Source organism: Nothoprocta perdicaria, unplaced genomic scaffold (genome assembly GCF_003342845.1).
Source record: "Nothoprocta perdicaria isolate Ctin4 unplaced genomic scaffold, notPer1 scaffold_103, whole genome shotgun sequence".
In the NCBI taxonomy this organism is placed as follows: domain Eukaryota; kingdom Metazoa; phylum Chordata; class Aves; order Tinamiformes; family Tinamidae; genus Nothoprocta; species Nothoprocta perdicaria.
This window is the reverse complement of record NW_020454128.1, coordinates 1,682,976-1,701,712: the sequence shown is the minus strand read 5'-3', so window position 1 is coordinate 1,701,712 and position 18,737 is coordinate 1,682,976. Positions and strand designations below refer to the sequence as shown.

The following is an 18,737-nucleotide window of genomic DNA, read 5'->3' as shown; positions in this document are numbered from 1 at the left end:
GGGGCTAGCTGGGCTGTGAAGGCGGGGCTGGGGAGGGGGCGTGGCCAGGGAGGGCTATCTGTGAGGGGGCGGGGCCAGGGACCCGGGAGAGGGATTGGGTAAGAGGGCGGGGCTGGAGGGTCTGGGGCAAGGGGCGGGGCTAAAAACCCGAGGGGCTGAGGGAAGGGGCGGAGCTTGTGCTGAGAGAAAGGGGTGGGGCTAGAAGAAAGGGCGGGGCTAGGATGGCATGAGCACGGGGGCGGCATTGAGGGATGGGGCTGCGAAGGGGGGCGGGGCCACGCCGGCGGGGGCGGGGCCGTGCCGGTGCGGTCCCGTCCCCGTGGGCAGCACCCGTGCGCCCGCAGGCGCGGGCTGGTCGTGCCGCGCGGTGCTGAGCGACGGGCACCAGCGCACGGTGCGCAAGGTGGCCTGGTCGCCCTGCGGCACCTACCTGGCCTCGGCCAGCTTCGACGCCACCACCTGCATCTGGAAGCAGGAGCCCGGCGGCTTCGAGGTGAGCGGGGGCGGCGGCGGCGCCGGGCGGGGGCCGCGGCCGCGCTCACGGCCCCGCCGCCCCGCAGTGCGTCACCACCTTGGAGGGCCACGAGAACGAGGTGAAGTCGGTGGCCTGGGCGCCCTCGGGGACCCTGCTGGCCACGTGCAGCCGTGACAAGAGCGTGTGGGTGTGGGAAGGTGAGCGCCCGCCCGGCTGCCCCCGCGGCCCCGGCGCCCGCGGCCCCGCTCACCGCGCGCTTCCTCCGCGCAGTGGACGAGGAGGAGGAGTACGAGTGCGTGAGCGTGCTCAGCTCGCACACACAGGACGTCAAGCACGTCGTGTGGCACCCCAGCCAGGAGGTGAGTGGGCGGGCGGGCCCGCGGCGGCGCCGTCCCCGCGGCCTCCCACCGCCTCCCTTGTCCCGCGCAGCTCCTGGCCTCGGCGAGCTACGACGACACGGTGAAGCTCTACCGCGAGGAGGACGACGACTGGGTGTGCTGCGCCACGCTCGAGGGCCACGAGTCCACCGTGTGGAGCGTGGCCTTCGACCGCGACGGGCAGCGCCTGGCGTCCTGCAGCGACGACCGCACCGTGCGCGTGTGGCGCCGCCACGAGCCGGGCGCCGAGCAAGGTGAGGGGCGGCCCCGGGCCCGACCCCTTCCCGCCCGCGCAGAGGGGTAAGGGGGGCTCTGTGCCGCAGGGGGGGCCGGCAGCAGCTCCGATCCCAGCTGGAAGTGCGTCTGCACCCTCTCTGGCTTCCACACACGGACCATCTACGACGTGGCATGGTGAGCACACGGCCGCTCTGGTGCGCCGGTGGCACCGCGGGCACTGCCTGATGCCGCCGGCACCGCAGGTGCCACCTGACGGGCGCGCTGGCCACGGCCTGCGGCGACGACGCCATCCGCGTGTTCGAGGAGAGCGCGCCCGGCGCCCCGCACGAGCCGCCCACCTTCAGCCTGGCGGCCCACGTGGCCCGCGCGCACACCCAGGACGTCAACTGCGTGGCCTGGCACCCCACGGAGCCCGGCCTGCTGGCCTCGTGCAGCGACGACGGCGACGTCGCCTTCTGGCACTACCAGCGCCCCGAGGGCTGCTGAGCGCCCGGCGCGACGGCCGGGGCTGCGGCGGGCGCATGCGGGGCCCGCGGGCCCCCGGGGACACGCGGGGCAGCGCCGGGGGCGTCCCCGTGCTCACGTGCATGCACATGCTCAATAAAAGGGTGCTGGCTCCATAGGCGACTCCGGCTTGTCCTTGGTGCCAGCAAAGCCCTCCCTGCCGGCGACGTTGGTCCCTGGGGACTTGCCAAAGCGGCCATGAAGGGCCTGGGGGTTTTGGCCCTCCCTGGAAACTGGGGCCTGGGGAGGTCGGTTCCCACATGGGGGGAACCTGCTTTTCCCTTCCACCACCCCCGTTCATTCTCTCAGCTGTTAGACAGCAAGAGCTGTTAGACAGCTCAGGCTCTTAATTAATCCTGCTAATGACCATTTTGAGCTCCAAGGGACAGGGGGACTGTTTTCTCCATGCCCTCCCCTCCCTCAACACCCCCATTGCAGAGGCCCAGGTGAAGGGTTAAGGTTTATTCCAGCTGCTGCAGTTGCTCCGCGCTCCCACATACAGCTACTCCCTAAAAACACTGTACAGAGCAACACCACTGTAAAAAACACCCAGCGCGGGAGAAGAGGGAGGCGCCGGGGCCGAGGAGCAGAGCGGGCGCCAGCAGCGAGGGCCGCCTGCCCGGCCCGGCCACCGCGCGAGGGTCCCCGTTCGCGGGGCGAAGCGGCGGCACCAGCGGCCCTCAGTCGGACTCGCTGTCGCTCTCGGCCTCCTTCACGTCCACGCTGAACTTGTACTCCTGGTCGCAGCCCATGTAGGCGTCGCTCATGAAGTACAGCGTGTAGTTGTGGGTGCCCGTGGCCGGGGCCACGAAGTCCAGCTTGACCTGCGCCAGGGAGCGCGCGTTGGGCGGCACGGCGGGCACTCCCGGGCACCCCCGGGCCCCACGCGCTCCCGCTCGCCCCAGCCCCGCTCACCTTGGCTTTCTGCTGCAGCGTCAGCCGCTTGATGGAGATGAGGCTGTTGGATTTGGAGTCGCCGATCACCACCCACCAGCCCTCCTCGCGTTTCTGCCGGAGGGAAAAGGGCTCAGGCCGGCTCCCGCCGTGCCCAGCCTTGCTGAGCCCCCCCAGCGCGGGAGATGCTGGCAGAAGCCCCCGGGGCAGAGCTGGACGTACCTGGGGGAAGAGGGGTGCGATGACGGGGCCGGTGACCTCCTCTTCGCGCTCCAGCTGCACCAGCACCACCACGGGTCCTCCGCTGCGTGGAGAGAGCCACGGGAGAGGGGGTGAGGGTGGCCCCGCGGCGGCAGCGCGGGGCGGCGCGGCGCGCCGGGACCCACCTGCGGATGCTCTCCTTCTCCACCACCTCGTAGGAGAGCTCAATGTTGGGGTAGCGGTTGCAGAAGCGGGCGACGTCGGCGATCTGCGCGTCCGAGAGCTGCAGCAGCGCGTTGCGGTCCTCGTCCTCCATCTCCATGATGTCGAAGACGCTCTCGACACCCTGCAACAAGGAAGCGGCGGCGCCCGTCAGCCTCGCTCGGGGCTCGGCCCCGCGATGGGAAGCCAGTGGCTCCCAATTCCCGGGAGGAGCCTTTTCCTCGGCACTTGCCTTGTCGGTGCAGCGCTTGATGTGCTCGGAGGTGAAGTGAGGCAGCTGCTTGAGGTACGAGTCCTTCGACCACATGGCCTGCGTGACCATCTGCGCCAGCTCCATGGCGGCCAGCGCAGGGCTGAGCCACCCGTTGCTGGACAGCACGTCCACGCACGCCTGGATGAGCCGGATCGCCTGCGGGAGGGCGGGACGCGTCGGGAGGGCGCAGGGCAGCCGGGGGCCGCGGGGATTCCGGGCGCCCGCGCGCTCCCTCTACCTTGCTGAGGATCTCCTCGGTGTCCGACTGCAGCTCGGCGCTCAGCTGCATGCGCGACAGGTGGGCCTGCAGCAGCAGGTTGGTCTTGACGTGGGGATCGTTGAATTTGGGGTTGGTCAACTTGTGGGGAACCTTTTGGGCCAACTAAAGACAGAGAAATCCATCAGCGCTGCAGCCACACAGCGCAGAGGTCCCTGCAGCCATCCTGCCCCCATGTCCCCTGGGGCCCAGATGCCACCAGCAGCACTTTGGTGCTGGGCGCGCTGCCCGCTCGCTCACCTGCCGCAGCAGGTTGTCCTCGTGGTGCCTGATGGGGATGTTCTCGTACTCGGCGGCGTTGGAGATGATCTCGATCAGACCCCGCACCTTGGTCTTGGCGTTGAGGGACATGCTGAAGAGCTCTGGGGAAGACATGGAGGCCGCAGGGTCAGGGAGAACCAAGGCAGCATCAACCCCCGAACCACGAGATGCTCTTGGCATCATGCTAAGGGACGTGGCCTTTTGCCTCTAACCACACGCCCTGTTTGCCCAGAGCACTGTGGGCTCCGTCCCACGAGCAGGAGCCCCGGGGGCACCCGCCCTTCGCAGAGCCCTCACCGATGGTGGTGTAGTTGATGTAGTAGTAGGCCGCGATCATGCCCAGGTTCAGAGGAGCCACATCCATCTCGTCCTCGATGCTGATGCACTTGGACTGCTCCAGGTCGCTGAGCGTCTGCTCCACCAGCTCCGAGAGGTGGTCCGAGAGGTGCCGGTGGGACACGCCTGCAGGAACACCACCAAGGGGCTCAGGGGCTTCCCAGCGAGGGGAAAAGCTGCTCTCGGAGACACTGAGCCCACAGGGAAGAGGCAGGGGGGCGTCCACCCACCCCGGGTCATTCAGTGCAGACCTCTCCACTCACCTTGCAGGTTGTAGTAGTTTGGATTCTGGGTCATCCTGCGATAGAGGAAGGTCCATGTGAGGTAGTCCACTGCGTCCTGCTTGTTCTCAATGGTCTTGGTGACAATCTCGGCATTGAAGTGGTCGTGCATGCAGTGGTCCAGGTGCGACTCCACCGGCAGGGGCTCATAGAGGAATTTCTTGAAGAAATCCTACAGCAGGGCAAGGGGACCAAATATGGACCTGTGTCCATAAAAGCTCTCCCAAACCCAAGAGCAGGGCTTGTGGCAAGAGTTCAGAGCCGCAAGGGGAAACCCGCAGCGCAAGCAGGAGAGCAGTGCTCAGAGGCGAGACACGGTGCCCGGCTCCACACTGACCTTCTTGGAGCCCTGGCACATGATGACACAACGGCCCTCGTCGTCCTGCAGCGGGCGGTTAGCGTGCCCCACCATCTGCAGAACGTCGTAGATGGGGTAGTCCACGTACCTGAGACACGGAGAGAGCAGCGCTGTCAACGGGGGCAGATGCGTCCCGGAAAGCTCCCGCCGCTCCGCTGCCCGGGGCGTCACTTCTGCCCGCACAGGGATGAAGCCCTTGGGGATTCGGGTCTCGTGCCCGACGCACTCACGCGTGGATTTTGCCGTTGTAGTACTGCGTGTCCATGATGATCACGAGGTGAGCAGCGATGCCCATGCCCCAGCAGAGGCTGCGGGAGGCAACCATGACCTGAACTGCTCCTGGAAGGCGAGCGGAGAGTGCTCAGCTGGAGGCAGAGCGCGTTTCTGGGGCCAGCGCTTGCACCCCAAGGGAAAACAGCCCCAGAAATCCAGGGGAAGCCACGTCCTCACCAGAGCTGAAAAGCTGCTCCACCACTCGCCGCTCCATGGCCGTGAGCCCCTCGTGCAGGTAGCCCACGCCGTTCACAAGCGTCTCCTTCAGCGTGTTGTCGTTCAGCTTCTCCAGGTATGGTATGAGGTCCTTCTCTGCACAGTGCAGGAACCTGACGGGGAAGAGAGAGCCTGGTGACACGTGCCGAGACCAAGTCACAGGCATTTTGCAGCACTAGTCCTCCCTCAGGCCAGTAGAGTCAGAGGAAGGACAAAGGGACAAAGCCCAGGGGGACACAGCACAGCCACCTTTGCCTCTGCACGTCCGAGGCGCACGTGGTGAGGATGTTGATGGCCGTGAGGCGCGTCTGCTTGCGGGACGGCACGAAGACGATGACGGGCTTCTTGGGAGAGTGCTTCATGATGGCGTGGTAGACGGGCTTGGCCATGGAGAGCAGGCGAGTCTGCGTGTGGCTGATGTTGAAGCCCTGCGCAGAGGAGCAGCAAGGAGCGATGGTGCCTGAGAGCCCACAGAAAGGACAAGGAAAGGAGAAACGGAGGGAGGAGCCGGCAAAGTCCTACCTGAATGTGCAGCTCCAGGGGCACGGGGCGGACGTTGGGGTGGAAGTTGAAGGTGGAGGTGGCGCTGCAGCCCAGCCAGTGCGCCACGTCCTTGGCGTTGGACAGGGACGAGCTCAGGGCCACGATGCGGATGGGCCGCTCGATCTGGGAGGAGATGTAGCGCATCCGGGAGCAGATAACCTCCAGCACCGGCTGCAGGGGCACACAGCAGGTTGGAGGGGGACACGCAGGAGCCTGAGGCAGCTCGGCCACGTCTCCTGGCTGAGCTGCAGCCACCACGGCCCGAGCACCCTCATCCCTGGGCTCCTCACCCCTCAACTTCCCAAGGGAATCAGCCCTCCTATCCCCACACTGGGGCTTCAGCAAACTCCCATGGGAAAAGCTGCCCTCGTTCCAGGTACCAGGAACCATCAGCCGCCCCAGGACCACCACGGTCGGTCACCCACCCCCTGTGACGGCAGCGCGCCCGAGACGCACCCCATTCTCGCCCCCGATGAGGTGCACTTCGTCCACGATGAAGAGGTTGACGTTCTGGACGTTCTTGCGCTGCTTCCAGCGCCGCGACAGGATGTCCCATTTCTCAGGGGTGCTGATGATGATGTTCCCTTTGCCCAGTAACTTCAGGTCGGTGCTGGTCTCCCCCGTGAGCAAGACCACCTTCTTATTGAGGCGCTCCTGGAACTTCTCGTACCAGTCCATGAAGACCTGCCAAAACGCAAGGAGGGGGCGGTTGTTAATCCCGGATGAGAATGTGCTCTACCAAACTCCTGGAGATACCCAGGCACGTGCGGAGGTGCACGCAGGGGCTCACCTGCTCCGCCAGGGCCTCCATGGGGGTGATGTAAACGCAACGTCCTTCCGAGTTCTGCAGCAACATCCTCAGGATGGCGAACTCGGCACAAATGGTTTTGCCGCTGCCCGTGGGGGCACCCACAAACACGTTGTCGTCGCTGTTGTACACTGTGTTAAACACTGGGGGCAGAGGAACGACACGGACGTGAGCAGCTCTGCACCGACTCCAAGGGACTCATGTTGGGGCTGAGGAACCAGCAAAAGAGCTTGCTGAGGAGGAAGGGTGCAGAACTGAGACCCACCCTGAGTCTGGATGGGGTTGAAGAAGGGGAACTTGTCCTGGTAGAGGCTCTCGAAGGAGCTGTTTCGCAGAGCGGACACGGGCAGCGGCTGCAGGTCCAGCAGCTCAGTTGGAGGAGGATACTTCTCAGGCAGGATGAGGTGGCGGAAGGAAACGGGCAGCTGGGTCTCGCAGGCTGTTGGGTAGAGACACTCAAATATGTTAGAGTCCCCTCCAGGATGAAAACGTTTCATCTCTGGGGCTCTCAAGCCAGCTGCTGGGAGGGAGACTTACAGAGCCAGCGGTCGGAGACCACGCGGATGAAGTACTGTGGGGGCAGCGGCTCAAAGACGGGCACAAAGAAGGTGACGAGGTGCTCGTCCTGCGCGTACTTGGCTTTCAGCAGGAAGTACTCGTGGTGCAGGATCACTTCGCTGTCCACGTCCTCCACCAAGATCCAGAAGGCTTCAGATGAACCGTGCACCTGGGCAACGAGAACTCTTACCTTCGTAGCAGAGCCCAGAGCTCCCCCTTCCAGACCTCCAGGGCTGGACACCAGCTCTCCTGCCCCAGGAGCGTCCTCCCAGCCCAGGAAATGGGATGGGATCTTTAGCCACCCCGCTTTAAGGAGGGTGGCTCATCTCCTTGCACAGCTCACCTTCTCATCCCACTGGAAGTCGGGGGTGATGGTGAGCTCTACCTTCAAGGTGGAGCGAGTAATGGGCTGCAAGTGGACAGAGAGTTCCAACTTTGGGAACAGATGGACGTATTTGTGGATTGTCTTGCCCATCTTAGGCATTCGGATCAGCTCTCCTGCAAGAGAAGGACGCTGCTGTCAGGACAGGCAGGGTGATCAGTGCTTCTGGAACTGAACATCATTCACTCTCTGCGACCCAAGTGCTACCAGAAAGGTAGAGCGAGGTCCCATGGCAAAGCCACTACATTCTTCAGGCTGTGCCAAGATCCTCACCACTTCTGCCACTTGAGACATATGGGAACAAGCACCCCAGCCTCCAAGACAAAACACAGCACAGAGGAACGAGGAGGCGGAAATCTCCCTCTAGCATCTGCCCCACGCCTCAGTACCTATTTCGTTATGGTTCAAGTCATAGAGCCGCTCAAACGGGAAGTTCTTCTTCTCGATTTTCTTCACTACTTCTTCAGGGAGTTTCTTGAACTGGCGCAAAGGGCACATGGACTGCCACCTGCAAGGGCAGCACGAGGGGAGACAAGCAAAGAAACAGAGAAGTGGGCTCAGAGCGCTGCGTTCACCACGTTGCCAAAGACCAGCCCTCAACCGGAGCCTGGTACAGCACCGATCTTGGCCAAGAACCTGCCCGCGAGCCCTCCTACGTGAGGGGCCATGGGAGAAGTCCTCACTTACATGCGTTTGTCAATCATCTTGCAGAGGTTGAGGGTTTTGTCGGTGAGCTGGGCCCAGCCACGGTTCAGCACGATCTCGAAGATGGCACGCATGAGCCGGCCGGCAGACTGCGGGGACAGAGCACACCTCAGGGCTCTACTCCTCCTTCCTGTTCCTTTTACTTCCCAGTCACAGAGAAAGAGGTTTGACCTCGGGTGCTTCACCCCAGATGCCCATGAGTGAAGCAGTAATTTGATTTCCATCCTCAGGAACTTGGCATTTGTGGCAGGAGGACGAGGCTCCTCTGCAGTTCTGTGTAGTTGAGTCAACTCAGGACTTTGATTACAAATAAAAGACTCCAATGAGGACCTAATTCCCACACAGTGGGTGGTGTCAGACCTCCTCACACACTCACAGCTCCATTATCATCAAAACCACTTATGAATACGAACTGAAGCCCTGAAATATGAGGCCCTGTTGCCAGCAGGAAGACCACGAAGAGGATGGACTGCACACACCTAAGGGAGATGGAGGCCCCAGCCACCTTTCCTCGCTCACCTGGGTAACATACACCATGTCTGCCATCAGAGCAAATCCTTCCAGCTTCAGCTGGGAGATGAAGGCCTGCAGGAGCACGTTGATCTGCAGAAACAGAAGAGAAAACATTTTCTCAGGGCCAGCTGGGTCCCCCCTGCACTAGGACCTGATCCCGGTGGCCTTCAACGTGAAGCAAGACAGAGGGGCTGGAAAGATCACCAAGGACCAGCTGATCTTCACGTGCTCAACCTAAAACCTGGAGCATCTCTTACAGTCCAGGATGTCACACACGGGGAGGACAACACAAAGGTCTCACACAGCAGCAGACTGACACGGCATTTGGCGTGCCAGGTTTGTCACAAGCATCACTCTTGCCTCCCGAGACAGGCAGGAGGTCCCTTACAAGAGCAGGCGAGACCCACCTTGGCACTTGGCTCCTCAATGCTCTCCTTCACCGGGATCGGAACTCGCTCCAGCAGCTTCTGGAGCTCGAGCTTTTCCTCCTAGGACACCAAGGGAAGAGAGATGTGATGCTGCAGAGCTTTTCCTCTGTGGGACCATTCCCAATAGAGGAGCTCTGAAGTGTCTCGCTTGGATGGAGGTGTCTGGCTCCATACCTCCCTCACGGTGATGTTCCTGAACTCTGAAGACAGCGAGAAGACCCGGAACAGCTCGATTTCACTCAGGGTGGGTTTAAGGAGCTGATTGTAAGTTTGCATCGTATCATTGGTGATGTAGTAATGGCTGGCGATGCGGCCCAGCTCTGTCACCTGTGACAAGAAGCAGAACACAGTTATCTGCCCATCCCTGGCATCGCGGGAAAATGCTGAACAGAAACTAGCCTGCAGGAGGGAAGACATTTCCAGGCAAGCCAAGCATCCGCTCTCAGGCTACCATCACCCAGGAAAGCTGCTTTGGCAGCACAATTCCCCATTCTGCACCCTCGCCTTCTCATCTCACTGCCTCTGAAGCAGTGAAACTGCAGCAGGAACGTGACGTTCCTCAGGAGGCAGTGGCAAACACTGAGGCAGAGGAGGCTCCTGCTCAGCTCTGCTCAGGCACAGCGCCCTTCCCAAGTCCCGCCTTGCCTGGAAGTTCCCCGTCTTCTTGTCGTATTTCACCAGGTTGTTCTTGTCTAACATGAGGGCTGCAGTGTGCACCAGGTCCAGGCGGCGCTGGTCCAGCAGCGGGTCCCCCTTCAAGTCATCGTGGGATATCCCGTAGAGAGTGGGGGTGCGCAGCATGCGGATGTACAGGTAGGTGTAGCCGAGCCAGTTCACCGCGTCCTGAGGGAAGGCCAGGGCACCGTCAGGGCCGCAGCCTCTGCCAGCAAGCCCAAGGGGACAGGCGGGGACACCCTGCAAGTTTCTGGGCTCCCTTATAGCGAGCAGCCTCATCACTGGGCGGGATTGCTCTGAGGAAAGGTCGTGCGCCCATTTTCACCACTGAGCCTACACGGGGGGAACGTATGGCGAGAGGGCGATGCTCTCCGCTCACCTTGGCGTTCTGGACGTTCCCGAGCACCGTCTCCGCGTTCAGCATGTCAGGGAGCTTTGATACCATCTGGCTCTCTATGGGGAGCTGCTGGTTGAGCAGGGACAGGTAATACTGCAGCTCTCCATGGGACGTGATGAGGATCCCCTCACCTTTGGTATCGTACTGGGGCCGCCCGGCACGTCCCAGCATCTAAGAGAAAAGAAGTCAGCGAAAGATAAGAGCTTTAAGCAACTTGTTACTGTGTCCTGGGATTTTACAGCCAGACTGCTTGGCCTGCTTTGACTTCCAGCTGGCTGGAGTCACGTACAGATATCCAAGATGTGTCTGGGTAAGAGGCAGAGAGAGGAAACTTTTCTCCTGCGTCTCCTCTGTCTTTCCTCCTCCTGATCTGCTTCTCCTGCACCCTCGCAGCAGGACAGCTCAGAACAGCTGAGACTGCCTGACAGTAGAAAGCAAGGAGCCATTGCACCAAAAAAATACCAAAGCAGCCCACAAATGTGCCCTGGAGGAGAGGAAAGATCCTGCCCCAGGTCATCCTGGTCAGTTTGGTACCAGAACTTCACCTGCAAGATGTCCAGAGCGCCCAGCTCAGTCCAGCGCCCCTTCTCGGGGCTGTACACCTGTGTGCCCTTGATGATGACCGTATGAGCAGGGAGGTTCACACCCCACGCCAGCGTTGCGGTGGACACCAGAACCTGTAGGAGCAAAACAGTGGTCAGCAAGAGGCAGCCCTTTCCTAAGGGGAAAAAGGTGGTCCTGCCATTAGAAGCACACACAGCAGGGACAACATGACCGTTGGGACACACCTCTAGCTTTAAATACCCATTTCCCCTCAGGGAGATGTTTTTGTCCCCTCTGCTAGTGGTCAAGGCTTTTAGTTCTTATTCTTTATGCGGAACTGGAGGCTCCCTTCATTAGGCACCAGCTTTGGGAAGGCAGGATGGAGGCCAGCTACGCTTGATCTCCTACATTTTGCCCAAAGGGCTACTTCAAAACACGGCTCAAGCATTTTTTATGCAGTATCTCTCTGGATTGAACTTGTCCTGGAGAAAACTCCTCCCGGGGAGTGATGCTCACCTGAATGTGCTTGTCAGCAAACAGATCCTCCACCAGGGTCCGGTCCACTCGCGTCATCCCTGCGTGGTGAATGGCGAAGCCATAGGGCAGGAGATCCTTCAGCTCCAGGTTCTGCAGCAAAAACAACCAGCCTTAGCTTTTCAACTTGATCTGAGTCATGCCAGGAAGAAGAGAGGCAAGCGAAGGTAGTGCAAAGCCCTGAGCAGGCTGAAAATGTGCACTCCCACACGGCTGCTGTTGGTGTGTCAGAAGAGCCCCGCACTTACCTTGCACTGCTCCGCTTCGGTCCTCAGCACCTCGGTGGAGGCCGAGCCTTCTCGCAAGAAGAGCCCCAGGGTGTCTTTTTCAAGGCACATGTCCCTGATGGCCCGGGCCGTCTTGCCAGTCTCCTTCCTGGAGTGAACGAACACCAGGACCTGCCAAAGAAGCACACGGTACCACTGCTGAGAAGACAAATCACTGTGGCAGCAGTTGGCAAAGGTCCTTGACCCAGTCTGCCCCTTGAGACTTTAACAGAGAGCTCTACTCCCCCATCTTGGCCATTTTTTTTTCAGCATAAAAATGCTATAAAGAGAGAAAGAGAGCAAATTTCAGCAGAAAATTGCTATAAACAGAAGTGTACTTTTTCTTTCTTCCTCAGCTGCCACTGACCGCCCAAACCTCCACAGCCACGTTTCTGCAGCCACAGCAAATGCAGAAGCTCAAAGGAGCTTCACCAGCAACAGGCACAAATCAGGGTTAACTGCCACAGGAACACTAAAACAAAGGATCCAACCTGGTTCTTCCCAGCATGCTCCATAATCTTCTCATAAACAATCTCGTTCATTATCTGGAAGCGTTTGATAGCTTTCTTCTCTGTTATACCCACATAGGTCTGCTCCAGGGGCACCGGTCGGAAGCTGTAAGAAAAAGGAGAGCCCGTAAGCGAGCAGAAGAAAGAGGAAACCTTAATACAACGTTTTTGTCAGCATTTTGTTTTAAGTGTGTATTTCACTCTTTTGGACCTTAACATGCATTTCTTAGCAAGTCCTAGAGCAAATACATCCATGACTAGACCAGTGTAGAGGCCCAGTGAGATGCCAGTATCGTTTGAGAGCCATATTTATCCACAGCCTGATAACAAAAGACCTTTCTCAGCTTTTTCAGGTACCTGTTATCAAAGTAGAACAAGCCTTTGGCAGGGTCTACTCTGAGGAACGTAGCCACGTCCTCGTAGTTGGGAAGGGTGGCACTCAAGCCCACAAGCCTCACGTCCTCCTGGGTCATCTCAATGTTGCGGATGGCTCTGGCCACCAGAGACTCCAGGACGGGTCCTCGGTCATCATGGAGGAGGTGTATTTCATCCTGGGAAGGAGAAAAGAGGGAAAAGTTACTCCAGCTCCAGGCTGGCTCCATTCATCTGCTTTCCCTTCTTGCTGGCAGTCGTGCGCGGCCTCTTTGCGTGGGCTGAGGCAGACTCATCGCTCGGCCCCCGTGGGACGCCCACTCCGAGGCGGGCCGCGCCGGCGAGGCCCCTGGGTGCTCACCAGGATGACGAGGCGCACCAGCTGGGTGTAGGTGCGCTCTCCGCCCTTGCGCGTGATGATGTCCCACTTCTCCGGGGTGCACACGATGATCTGGGTAGCGCTGATCTCCTCCTTGCACAGCTGGTGGTCCCCCGTCAGCTCAGCCACGTTGATGCCGTACGTGGCCAGGCGCTAGGAGGAAGCCCGAGGGCGCTTAGGTTGAAAAACACCCGTTCCCTGAGAGCGAGCGTTCCCCGAGACGCTCACGGACAGTTTCACACTCGCCTATTCCTCCACGCCACGCAAAACACAAGGAAACCGCTAACAACGTTTTCTAACAAGGAAACTGCTGCAATAAAACTCATCTATGGTTGTAGTGGGGCAAGGACCAAGCCTTTCATTACCTTCCCGAAGCTGCCCACCATCTCCTGCACCAGGGACCTCATGGGCGCAATGTAGATGATCTTGAACTCGTCCACGTTGATGGTCCCATCGATGTTAATGTGCTTCCCTATTTCCCGCAGCATGCACATGAGCGCCACGTTGGTTTTCCCGGCCCCCTAGAAGGGAAGCAGAACCGGCCCCATCAACTCCGTGTCCTCCCTGGGGTGAAGGTGAGGCTGTGAAGGCAGCTCTTTCCTGCCTAAACGGGCTGCTCTCCAGCTGCAGGGTGGTGAGCAGCTCCCCTCCGGCTGCCCACGAGGGCTGCAAGCGGCTCCTCACCGTGGGCGCACACAGCAGGAGGTTCTCATCCGACTCCAGCGCCGCGCGGTACAGCTTGCTCTGAATCCGGTTCAGCGTCTTGAACCCCTCGAACCCAGCCTGGGCATACTTGGGCAGCTTCTCCACGGAGACCAGTTGCTGCAAAGGGAAAACACTGAGATGAAAGCCCTGGTTTCAGCACCTTGCGACCTGCAGGGCACGTGGGAGATGTGAAAACATCCTGGGGAGCAGAGGGACAGCAGAGAAGCAGCCCTGTGTCAAGTGACCATGGAGTAGGTTAAGAAGAGATCAAACGAGAGCAGTTTGCTGATCCTGCAAGTCACAGGCACAGTTCCAGAACATCTCCCACAAGAGCAGCAGGAATCCAACACACTTGGCACCAAACAAGCGGCAACCAGGTGGGTCACCTACCTCTTCAGAGCCAAAGGGCTTCGGCTTGAGGGCGGGCACGTGCACCTCCTCGTAGCCCTTGCGCTGCCTGCGGAAGGAGCCGTCGGGCAGCTGGCATCGCTTGTTGGCCATGAAGTGACTGCCCTGAGCAAACACCAGATCCTCCAAGTCCAGCACCTGCCGAGGAGCCAACGCCTGCACAGAGCAGAGGGAGAGTCAGGCGAGGAAGGTGCAGGGAAAGAATGACCCTCTCCTCCCATTTTCGCCCTGGGACTCACAGCAAAGCAACTGCACCCACCTAGTCAATATTTATGTGATAAATCAGGGGCTCATCCTCAACACCTTCCCTTCCACCATCTTCCTGTGCATTCTACTTCAAATACTTCTAACATCTACTTGGGAGGCTTGTGCGAAGGAATAAGCGGTGGATGTGGAGAGTCTTACCTCTCCTCCTTGGTCCAGATCCATGGTTTCCAGGTCAGTATCCATCCGGGACTGCCGAACACGCTCCCGGCGAGAGCGTTCCTCCTGCACGAAGAGACAATGGGTCAGCCCCTCTCCCTAGTCCTCCTCTTCCTCCTGTGCCCTGGCTTAGCACCTCGCTAGTCCCCATGACTGCGGTGCCAGGCGTGAGGGTGGCTCTCGTGCCCAGGCGCTCACGTGCCACCACAGGGTGCCCTGCACAGTATCAGCACCGCCAGCCCCTCCCCAGAACTGGCCCTTCGTATCAACGCGACACGGAAACGCTGCTTCCAAAGGCCGGAGCGCTAGTGCGGCACCCCAACACTGCTGCTGAGCTCTGCTGTGAGGAGCAGCAGCCACCCCTGGTGACTACGAGCCGATGGGGGCGACTGCAGGGTCTTATTGCAGCGAGTCTCACACCGAGAAGGTTCAGAGGTGAAAAGCATTGTTACCAGAGCATAAACAGCAGCACAAAAGCCTGAAGCTTAAGCACGCTGGTGTTCTTCTAGAAAAGCAAACACCTGAACAACTTGGAAATAAAAAGGATAAATTTATTGCCCTATCAGATGCATCTCTGCAGTCACCCAAGCAACACTTCCTACGCTTCCCAGATCCTCGGTGAGTAAGCGGATTCTGCTCCCACAAACAGAAAACAACAGAACGGTGGCTCAGCCAGCAACAAGGAAGCCAGGATCCCTCTGCGCATCTTGCGAGGGTCCCGCTGCCCTTACCCGGATGAGATCTTCCTTCTCCGTCTCGTGCAGCTGGTACAGGAACTTGGACAGCTCGGGATCCGCTTCCATCTTCCCCATTATCCTCTCTTTCTCCGCCTCGCTCTGGGCACTGGCCAGCAACGTGCAGTACAGGACTGGCAAAAGGAAACCACGAGATGTGAGGTGGGCACAAGGCTGGAGGTAAAAGAGGGCGCAGAGGCGCGCCAAGCCCTGCCGATGGGCAGGGGCAAGGGAGACACCACTCACTCATCATGCGGTGCTGCCGCAGCACCTTAATGAAGTCAAAGGTGTTGAAGCCCAGGAGCAGGACAAGCTGGTTCTCACATTCCCGGTCGTCGCTGGCAGTCTGGGAAGAGATACGAGGAGCAACAAGTTATTGGTGGGTAACTTCTGCGTCGCAGAAAGAAGGGCCCTGAGCTGCAGTGCAGCTGCTCGTTCACCTTCAAGATCTCCAGCACTTCATCCGCCTTCTTCTGCGACACTATGGCATCGTCGTAGAAGCGGCTCAGCTGCCGCTGCAGCCAAAAGGCGTCGATGTCTCGGGGATGCAGATCCTTCTTCTTCGAACTCATCAGCTCACCCGATGCCACAAGCTTCAAAAGACAAAAAAAACCCCACTCCAAAATCATATTCCTCCGTGGGAAAGGCATTCACGCGCCCCTCGCGTGGCAGAATGGGTGTTTAGAGCCCACTCCTCCGGCACAGGGCAGAACAAAACCAGGAGCTCAGCTCTGCTGGTTGGACCCCGAGGCACCTACGTCAACCTTGGCCTCCATTGGAGGACGGCCTTCAAAGCTGCCTTCCAGCAGCGAGGAGCTCAACTCCACGCGGTGCCCAGCGGGATCCCTGCCCCTGCGCCCAGGCACGGCGGCGACGAGCGCGCCCTGCGTCCCCCGGGCACTCACGTTGGCCGAGAGGGTGCAACGGACCACGGCTTCGTCTCCTTCCATGTCGTCGTCGGAGGCCTCGTCGCGCACCTCGCCGTAAATGTCCTCATCGCCTTCCTGTCAAAACAGGCAGCCCGTGAGCGGCTTTCGAAGCGAGCAGCTTTTCCAGCGAAACGAGCAAGCGGGCACCCCGCTCCTGAGGACGCACAGCCCGCAACACCAGCAGGGCACCAAGGTCTCTGAGCCTATTTAGATAGGGCTCACCCTAAGGTCACTGCGCAGAAGCCTTCCTGCCTAGCGGCTTTGTGTCACACAATTAAATTCATTAAATTATTTGCGTTCCTGGGCTATTAGAAAAAGATCTTATGTGGGCTCCGAGTCTCTGTTTGCTCTCTCCTCCCAATCCTGGAGAGCAAACTACAAAAGGCTTCCAAGCTGCGCATCTGACTTCACGCCTTCCTCCCGCTGCCGCGAGTTCTCCCGGGAGATGGAAATACCACCGGCTGCTTGCTGCACCGCGCACTCGCAGAAAGCCTTGGGTGGGCGAGACAGAGCCTCGCGAAGGCTGGAAGCAGCATCTAAAATAACCCGGCCTCTCTTCCCCCGCACGCGGATCGCAGCCCGAGCCCGCGTCGGCTTCCCCAGGGGCTCCCCCGCTCTCACCTCCTCGTCCGACTCGAACTGCACGTTCACGCCGTACGTCTCATCAATATTGTCATCTGCGAGGGAGAGCGGTGTTAATTAACGAGGGAAAATCTGGCGACCATCTGCAAGATCCACACAGCCCGCCCCCGCGCACATGAATTTTGGAGAGAACAAGAGTCGGGGCTTGAAAAGCATCCAAAATTCCCTGGTTTTGCTGTGTGAAATTACGATTCCTGCAGCAAGGCTGCTTTTGGCAGCCCTTGCTGCGGCGCTGCTTCCCCCAGCGCCGTTCCGAGCGCCGCAGCCCGGCCGGTGCTGCCCGTACCCATGTTCTGGATCTCCTTGTCGCCCCCGTAATCCGTGATCTTCTTGCCCAGGTTCACGAGCACGTGGTAGCGGGTGTCGTCTGTCTGGCCCAGCAGCAGGTCGATCTCCTTGCGCCTCTCCTTATCGCGCAGCTTCTCGTTCTTCAGCACGGCCAGCACCTCGTCGGCGGCGCCGCACAGGATGTCCCGGGGCTGTGGAACAACGAGCGTCACCGCGCGGCGTCCCCTCCTCTGCCCGGGCCACCTTCCCTCCCGCACCTCACCGCGTTCGGGGAAAGTCTGCTTTAAAACACACGCGAGAAACTGGTGGTGCCATCGAAACGCCACACGTGACTGGGATGGCACCACACACGAGCGTGGTGACGTCCACAAGAAGCAGAGCCAGCACCGTGGGAGCGAGGCCACCTCGTGCAGAAGGCTGAGAATCCATCCCAGGGTGGATCCATCCCGCGGCGCCGTCCCCGTCCCTACCTGGTCCCCGAGGGCCGCCTGGATGAAGCTCAGCAGGACCTCGTAGGTCTCGCGGGTCTCCTTGGTTTTGGGCTTGTAGATGATTCCCACCATCTCGTCGATGCCCTCGGAGAGCAGCGTGTAGCCCTTCATCTTGTTGATGTCGTGCCGGTCCTCGTCGCGCTTCCTCCTCCTGCGAGGGGCACGGGGAGGAGCGGCCGCGTCGGCGGGGAGCGGGAACCGGGACGCGCCTCCCTCCCGGAGCAGCGGCCTCGCGGGGCCGCAGCGCACACCGGGGAGGCCGATGACCCCCCTAATTAACGAGCGCTAATCAGGGCGCACTCACTTGGCCCGCCTCTCCTCCTGCATCTGCGGCTTGGTCCTCTGCGCCTTGTCGCCCATGCGGGTGCCCTCGAGCTTCCCCACGAGGGACAGCACCTCGCCCGTGGGCTCATCGCGCCGCGTGCGGTCGATGAGCGAGCGGTCGGCTTGGAGCACGAGGTTGGAGTTCTGCGGGGCGGGGAGCGGCGTGAGGCGGCGGCGGTGCCACCGGAACCGGACCCGGTACCGGACCCGGTGGCGCCCGGGCCGCCGCTAGGGCCGCACTCACCGCCTTGTACTCGTACTGCAGGCTCCGCGCGGTCACGTCCGCCATGGCGCCGCCGGGCCCGCCGCGCACCGGAGCACGCGCCGCAGCTTCCGGGGCAAACGGAAACCGGCCGCCCTCTCCGCGCCGCCTTCCCGCTCAGGCGACCCGGAAGTGATGGCCGCCTCTCGCTCTGGGACTACATTTCCCAGCGGGCACCGCAGCACGGGGACTACGGCTCCCAAGATGCTCTGCGCGGCCTGCTGAGGGGAGGAGACACTCCCCCACTCCATCTTGATTGGCCGGAAGACCTCAAGGGGCGGGGCCAAGCCATAGGATAACCCGATCCCCCGCCTTGCCGCCAGGGGGCGTGGCGACCCGCCCGCCACACACTCCCATTGGCCAGTCGGTGCCGCGCGGGGGCGGGGTCCGAGGAACCGTTGCACGTTGCCGTTTGAAAGGTGCGCGCCGGTGGGCGGGGCCGCGGCGGCACCTGCCTCCCATTGGCCCGGCGCCGCGCAGGCCCCGCCTCCTCCTCGCCCCCCCGCCCCGCGTGTCCGCGCCGGTCGCAACGGTCCCAACGGTCGCGGCGGCGGCGGGGCGGGCGCGATGGCGGCGGGGGGGGGCGGCCCGCTGCGCTGGTACCAGATCCCGCTGTCGTCGGCGCGCGCGCCGCCGCGCACCGGCCTGTTCAGCCCGCGCTTCCAGGCGGGGCTGGAGCGCTACCAGCAGCTGCGCGCGCACAAGCAGCTCCGCGTGGGCCGCCCCTTCGCGCTGCCGCCGCCGGGGCTGCTGG

General features: G+C 61.0%; 3 protein-coding genes across 3 annotated transcripts in view; 2 read left to right on the top strand and 1 right to left on the bottom strand.

Annotated features, from left to right (window-relative positions):
• Positions 1 to 226: 226 nt before the first annotated feature.
• Positions 227 to 1,582, top strand: CIAO1 (cytosolic iron-sulfur assembly component 1). The gene is made up of 6 exons (XM_026042575.1): positions 227 to 493; positions 561 to 672; positions 746 to 834; positions 905 to 1,106; positions 1,176 to 1,263; positions 1,332 to 1,582. Exons 1-6 carry the CDS (start codon positions 227 to 229, stop codon positions 1,573 to 1,575), a joined length of 1,002 nt encoding a protein of 333 aa, XP_025898360.1. The 3' UTR covers positions 1,576 to 1,582.
• A 680-nt stretch (positions 1,583 to 2,262) lies between these two features.
• On the bottom strand, positions 2,263 to 18,010 carry SNRNP200 (small nuclear ribonucleoprotein U5 subunit 200). Its single transcript, XM_026043174.1, has 45 exons — positions 17,966 to 18,010; positions 17,702 to 17,865; positions 17,377 to 17,548; positions 16,905 to 17,097; positions 16,598 to 16,653; positions 15,953 to 16,051; positions 15,488 to 15,640; positions 15,294 to 15,393; positions 15,045 to 15,181; positions 14,296 to 14,379; positions 13,873 to 14,046; positions 13,462 to 13,599; positions 13,143 to 13,298; positions 12,760 to 12,930; positions 12,384 to 12,577; positions 12,009 to 12,132; positions 11,500 to 11,649; positions 11,234 to 11,344; positions 10,720 to 10,851; positions 10,157 to 10,345; positions 9,748 to 9,945; positions 9,277 to 9,429; positions 9,082 to 9,162; positions 8,681 to 8,764; positions 8,144 to 8,250; positions 7,846 to 7,964; positions 7,418 to 7,572; positions 7,054 to 7,243; positions 6,782 to 6,955; positions 6,499 to 6,659; positions 6,165 to 6,392; positions 5,688 to 5,879; positions 5,415 to 5,593; positions 5,127 to 5,278; positions 4,907 to 5,015; positions 4,656 to 4,764; positions 4,301 to 4,490; positions 3,999 to 4,163; positions 3,681 to 3,802; positions 3,402 to 3,545; positions 3,143 to 3,319; positions 2,874 to 3,034; positions 2,710 to 2,791; positions 2,509 to 2,601; positions 2,263 to 2,417 (listed from the first exon to the last, which is right to left on the bottom strand). The coding sequence occupies exons 1-45, from the start codon at positions 18,008 to 18,010 to the stop codon at positions 2,274 to 2,276; spliced, it is 6,411 nt and encodes a 2,136-aa protein (XP_025898959.1). The 3' UTR covers positions 2,263 to 2,273.
• A 540-nt stretch (positions 18,011 to 18,550) lies between these two features.
• The window catches only part of LOC112950096 (protein FAM178B-like), a 10,850-nt gene continuing 10,663 nt past the window's right edge, over positions 18,551 to 18,737 (top strand). The window contains exon 1 of the mRNA XM_026042564.1: positions 18,551 to 18,712. Coding sequence (XP_025898349.1) covers positions 18,551 to 18,712 — 162 coding nt within the window. The remainder of the gene's footprint in view (positions 18,713 to 18,737) is intronic.

Bases quoted from the DNA above. Each gene is read 5' to 3' on its own strand.
- CIAO1 (XM_026042575.1), top strand. From the start codon at position 227: ATGAGCACGGGGGCGGCATTGAGGGATGGGGCTGCGAAGGGGGGCGGG. The intron at 673-745 runs GTGAGCGCCCGC...TCCTCCGCGCAG, and splicing joins GAGCGTGTGGGTGTGGGAAG to TGGACGAGGAGGAGGAGTAC. The intron at 1,107-1,175 runs GTGAGGGGCGGC...TCTGTGCCGCAG, and splicing joins CGAGCCGGGCGCCGAGCAAG to GGGGGGCCGGCAGCAGCTCC.
- SNRNP200 (XM_026043174.1), bottom strand. From the start codon at position 18,010: ATGGCGGACGTGACCGCGCGGAGCCTGCAGTACGAGTACAAGGCG. The intron at 14,047-14,295 runs GTAAGACTCTCC...TGCTCTGTGCAG, and splicing joins ATCTGGACCAAGGAGGAGAG to GCGTTGGCTCCTCGGCAGGT. The intron at 7,244-7,417 runs GTGAGCTGTGCA...CTCGTTGCCCAG, and splicing joins ACTTCCAGTGGGATGAGAAG to GTGCACGGTTCATCTGAAGC.